At 53.9% G+C, this 4,932-nt stretch overlaps 1 protein-coding gene and 1 long non-coding RNA gene across 2 annotated transcripts; both read right to left on the bottom strand.

Moving 5' to 3' along the window:
- Positions 1-840: 840 nt before the first annotated feature.
- Positions 841-1,428, bottom strand: LOC130265944 (olfactory receptor 14J1-like). Its single transcript, XM_056515286.1, has one exon. The coding sequence runs from the start codon at positions 1,426-1,428 to the stop codon at positions 841-843; it is 588 nt and encodes a 195-aa protein (XP_056371261.1).
- A 306-nt stretch (positions 1,429-1,734) lies between these two features.
- Positions 1,735-4,098, bottom strand: LOC130266067 (uncharacterized). Its single transcript, XR_008842732.1, has 3 exons — positions 4,067-4,098; positions 3,472-3,676; positions 1,735-1,796 (listed from the first exon to the last, which is right to left on the bottom strand). It is a non-coding gene; the product is annotated as an uncharacterized LOC130266067 (long non-coding RNA).
- Positions 4,099-4,932: the final 834 nt, after the last annotated feature.

Here is a 4,932-nt window from a genome sequence, read left to right as displayed (position 1 = left end):
AGCTGGGGGAGAGGCCAGGGCTGCAGAGGGGGGATGTTGTTGGCAGGAGCATGAGGACGCTCTGGGACGCTGCCCTGGGCTGTCCAGCGCAGTGGGGATGGATCAGCCCCTGCTCTGCTGCTCCTTGCCAGGGTCTCCCCCTTGCAGGGCCCTTGCAGAGCACCAGCCATGCTGTTTGCCCCCAGCCTGCCCACGGCCAGCCTGGGGCTGCTCACGGGGGTTTTCTCTGCTCAGCATTGGCCTGGCCAAGTGTTGTGGAGAGAGCCTGGCCAAGGAGCCTGGAGCCCCCAGGCCCTGCCCTGAGGCGTCAGCGCTGCCCCAGCAGTGCCCATGGCCTGTCCCTGCTGCAGCCCCGGCACTGCCACCCCCAGGGCTTTGCCCGGCCCCGAGAGCACTCAGGCCCTGCAGCAACACGAGGGGCAGGAGGGCAGCGGGGCAGTGGCATGGGAGCAGCACTGGCAACAACAAGTGCTGCTGCTGCTGCTGCTGGGCACAGCTGCTGTGCCAGCACTGATCTGCCCCAGCTCTGCACACAGACATTGCTGCTGCAGCTCCAGAGAAGGGAACAGAAAGGAGATCTCTGGAGAAAACTTTGCTGGGAGAGAGATACTTTTTTTTCTTAAAAGCCACCATAAGCACAGCTCCTCATTGACATGGACTGTGTCATAGTGAAGGTTGACAAATGTAAAATGAGAAAGGGCACAAATTATGGTGTTTCTTAGTGGGCAAAATTATAAAAATAATGCAAATGAAATGAAAGAGCAAGCCAACACACAAGCCCACCTGAAACAATCAGAGATGGCTTTTATTACAAGTGATTTGAAGAAATGGGCCAGTATTTCACTTTTTCTGAAAACATCCAGTGATCAGTTTCCACACAGCAGCATTAAGCTCCTGGTTCCTCAGGCTGTAAATGAGAGGATTCAGGGCTGGAGGCACCACTGAGTACAGAACTGACAGGGATAGATCCAGGGATGGGGAAGAGATGGAGGGGGGCTTCAGGAAGGCAAATGACCCAGTGCTGATAAACAGAGAGACCACAGCAAGGTGAGGGAGGCAGGTGGAAAAGGCTTTGTGCCGTCCCTGCTCAGAGGGGATTCTCAGCACAGCCCTAAAGATCTGCACATAGGAGAAAATAATGAATACAAAACAACCAAGTGCTAAGGAAGTAGTAAAAGCAGAAGCCCCAAATTTCCTGAGGTAGGAGTGTGAGCAGGAAAGCTTGATGATCTGGGGGATTTCACAGAAGAACTGGCCCAGGGCATTGCCCTGGCACAGGGGCAGGGAAAATGTATTGGCTGTGTGCAGCAGAGCAGTGAGAAAGCCACTGGCCCAGGCAGCTGCTGCCATGTGGGCACAAGCTCTGCTGCCCAGGAGGGTCCCGTAGTGCAGGGGTTTGCAGATGGACACGTAGCGGTCGTAGCACATCACAGTCAGGAGGGAATATTCTGCTGAAATCAAAAAAAGCAAAAGTCAATAGTTGTGCAACACATCCTGAGAAGGAGATGTTCCTGGTGTCCCAGAGGGAATTGTGCATGGCTTTGGGCACAGTGGTGCAGATGCAGCCCAGGTCAGTGAGGGCCAGGTTTGCAGGAAGAAGAACATGGGGGTGTGCAGGTGGTGGCCGCAGGCTACGGCGCTGATGATGAGGCCGTTGCCCAGGAGGGCAGCCAGGGAGATGCCCAGGAAGAGGCAGAAGTGCAGGAGCTGCAGCTGCCGTGTGTCTGCCAATGGCAGCAGGAGGAAGTGTCTGATGGAGCTGCTGTTGGACATTTGCTCTGGCCAAACATGGGGACCTGTTCATGGATAAAGGACAGTGACAAGTCAGCAGAGGCTGCTTTGAGCCAGTCCTGGTCAATTCTCTGTATGCTGTCCTGCTGAAACTCACCCTCCCTTGTTTCTGCTCTGGGAAACTTTCTCCCAGGTCCCTGACTGAGCTCCAGTTGTGCTTTCTGAGAGCTGCAGGACAAGCCAGGCCTGTGCAGGGGGCTCTCTAGGAGCCATCCCTGCCCTGTCACCGTGGGTTTGTGGCTGTGTGGCAGAGGGACAAGACTGTATATTCAGGATTCCTCAATGGAATCCCTTCTAAAAGGCTGCTGCTTCTGCATTCCCACTTCTAAAGGGCATGGAGACCAGGAAGGAATTTTAGCTATTATTTTCCTGCCCACACATCATTCCTGATTCTCTGAGGACACAAATCCACAGCATTTCTGCTGCACTCACAGTTTTCCACTGAGAAATGTGAGAGGCAAAGGATTCCCTGTGGCTCAGGGCAAGGTGAGGGTCTGGATGGGCTTGTTCCCAACTGCCCTGGGTTTGCACCTTTGGCTGCAATCAGAGTACAGTCACACTCCTGTGTCACCCTGGGATAGGCCAGACCCTGCCCAGAGCAGAGGGATCCCTGAATGTCTCACCCTCTCTAAAGGTCTCTGAGCAAGATCTCAGCACCCCCTTCTGCCAAGGACACTCGCGGTTCCCTTGGTAAACCCAACAGCATTTCCTCAGCTGTGGCATCTCTGCACTTCCCTGTGGGACACTCAGGGAGCTCCGAGAGGCTCTGGCACAGATTTGCACCCAGGAGGGCAGCTTAGAGCTTGGAAGGACACAGCAAGGAGACCCCCAGATGTGCCCATGATGGGATCTCAGGGAGGGGGCTCAGCTCATTCCCCTTTCCCATGGACTGCTTTGCCCACAGCCCCACAGGTCACAGGGAAGCTTGGACACCCCATTCCCATGGACACCCCAGCCTGGCAGGAATCCCAAGGGCAGTGCCTGACTCAGCTGCTGCAATCCCAGAGCCTCCCTGAGAGCAGCAGATTACAATGACAGTATCAGAGGAGTGCAGAAACTAGAGAAGATGTTGTGGTGCTGTGCCTGGGAGGGCAGGGCAGAGACAGCCGGGCACTCAGGGCAGTGTTCCCGTGCCCAGCTGTGCACAGCACCTCCCACACACCAACAGTGCCCTCCTGCCCCCAGCATTGCTCTGTTCAGCCCCCTCTCCTTCCCTGAGCATCTCACTGGGCCTGGACATTTCCCTCCTGAGAGCTGCCCTGTCCCTGCCAGGCTCACAGAGCCCATCCCACCCTCTGTGCCCTCACCTGCCCTACAGAAACCTGCCTGTCTGCAGAGCCCTGCCTGGGGCAGAGTCTGTCTGCAGGTGGGCAAGGGCAGCTCTGGAGAGCCCTGCTGGGCCCTGCAAAGGGGATGCTGGTGCTGCCCAGGGCTGGGGAGTGGCTGAAAGCTCCTTGGGAGGCTCCAGCAGAGAGACTGACCACCCAAAGTTACAGATCCGGACTCTCTGTAAATATTCAAACATTACTTTGCAGATCCTGTGTGTCCCTTTCAACTCAGAATGTTCCGTCATTCTCTGATTACAATTCCTGTTCTGCTTCTCTCATCCCCCTGTTGTCTATAATCAAAAGAGAAAAAAACCCTTGCAACACCGTTAGAACAGTAAAGTAAAAACCAAACCTTTATTGGAAGCTTCCAGGTGTCCCAGTGGGGATGAGGCACATCCAGCCCCCAATTCCAACAATCTATTAGGGTTGATTAACTAGGATATTTAACAGGAACATCCATTAGGAGAGTCAGTTGTGCCTGTTAGATACCCTTGAGTCAACCCTTGGAGAAGGTCCAAGGGCTTCTTTGCTCCAGTTTTGTTATGAATGCTCACATTCTGGGTAAAAAAAAAAAAAGTTCTTCTTGTAGGACCTCTTCCTGATAATAAGACTATACAGTATTTCAAGAATGTATTTAGAAGGTCAGATTACTGTTCAAAAATCTAAGAGAAAGGTTAGGAAATTTACTAGAGTTAATTAAGGATTACAGTTATATAAGTATATAATAGTAGTTTAATATATTTACTTAAGGGTTTAATAGAGTCAATTAAGAATTATAGTCTTATAACTATATAATAATAATAGTTTACAGAGCTATGAATATAGGAAAAACGTATAAAAAGCAAAAATCTTTTTGCCATCACCCCAAATTTCTCACCCTGCTCCAAGGAGGAAATTTAAAACACTCTCAGGAAAGCTCCTGATCTTTACAGCAATCCCAGGTTTACCTTCTTTTGGGAACTGTCATCCGGAGCTGTGCTGGTCTGGAGCTGGGAGCAGCCCTGCCCCACCCAGCACCTCTCAGCAGCAGCACCTGCCCTGCTCAGGGTTGCTCCTTGCCCCCACAGCTTCTTCCCCAGCGCTGGGAGCAGCTGTCCGGGCTGGCTGAGAGCTGTCCCTGGCAGGGAGCAGAGTCCCTGCCCCAGCACAGCGCCCTGGGCTGCAGGACAGCCCTGGGCACCCCTGGCTGCAGCCCCGGCTGCTCAGCTCTGCAGCAGAGCCTGGACACAGGGACCTGCCTGGGGCTGTGCCTCGGGTGCTGCAGCAGGGAAACCCAGCCCTGCCCTAGAGCCACATCCCCTGCACTGCAGCAGCTCTGAGACTCCTCCTGGAAGGTCCTGAAAGCTGTGGGATGTGCCAGCTTGAGGAGATCCCTGCAGCAACTGCAGCTTATCTTCCCACAGCCAGAGAGTGGCTGTTTGAAACACTGTGAGGATTTCTGCTCTAGTGAGCCCTCAGTGAGCTCTGCTCTATGCTCCCAGCCCAGGCTGAGTTTAACCCCTCTGTAGCTCTGTGCTGTGCCAGGGGTGGCTGCAGGCAGTGCAGCCCTGCTGGGCTGTGCACAGGAGCTGCTCCTGAGCAGAGCTGTCTCTCTGCAGTGCTGCCCTTGCCAGGAGCTGCCTCTGTGCCAGGAGCCCAGCCCAGCTCAGCAGCACAGACACAGCACAAGGACTTTAACGACCCTCTTGGGGGTTTGGTGCTGAGGCCCTGAACATCAGTCATCAAGAGGGAGCTAAAGAAACCTCTCAAGAACTCCAAGTCAGAATCAAACTCTAAAGATTCTTGAAGTTTTAATGGGTGCCACTGGGGGGAC

The sequence above is a fragment of the Oenanthe melanoleuca genome, unplaced genomic scaffold, assembly GCF_029582105.1.
Source record: "Oenanthe melanoleuca isolate GR-GAL-2019-014 unplaced genomic scaffold, OMel1.0 S001, whole genome shotgun sequence".
NCBI lineage: Eukaryota > Metazoa > Chordata > Aves > Passeriformes > Muscicapidae > Oenanthe > Oenanthe melanoleuca.
This window is presented reverse-complemented; position numbering and strand designations above follow the sequence as displayed.

What these genes read in the sequence shown, in the direction of transcription:
- LOC130265944 (XM_056515286.1), bottom strand. Translation starts at nt 1,428, where the DNA reads ATGTGCTACGACCGCTACGTGTCCATCTGCAAACCCCTGCACTACGGG.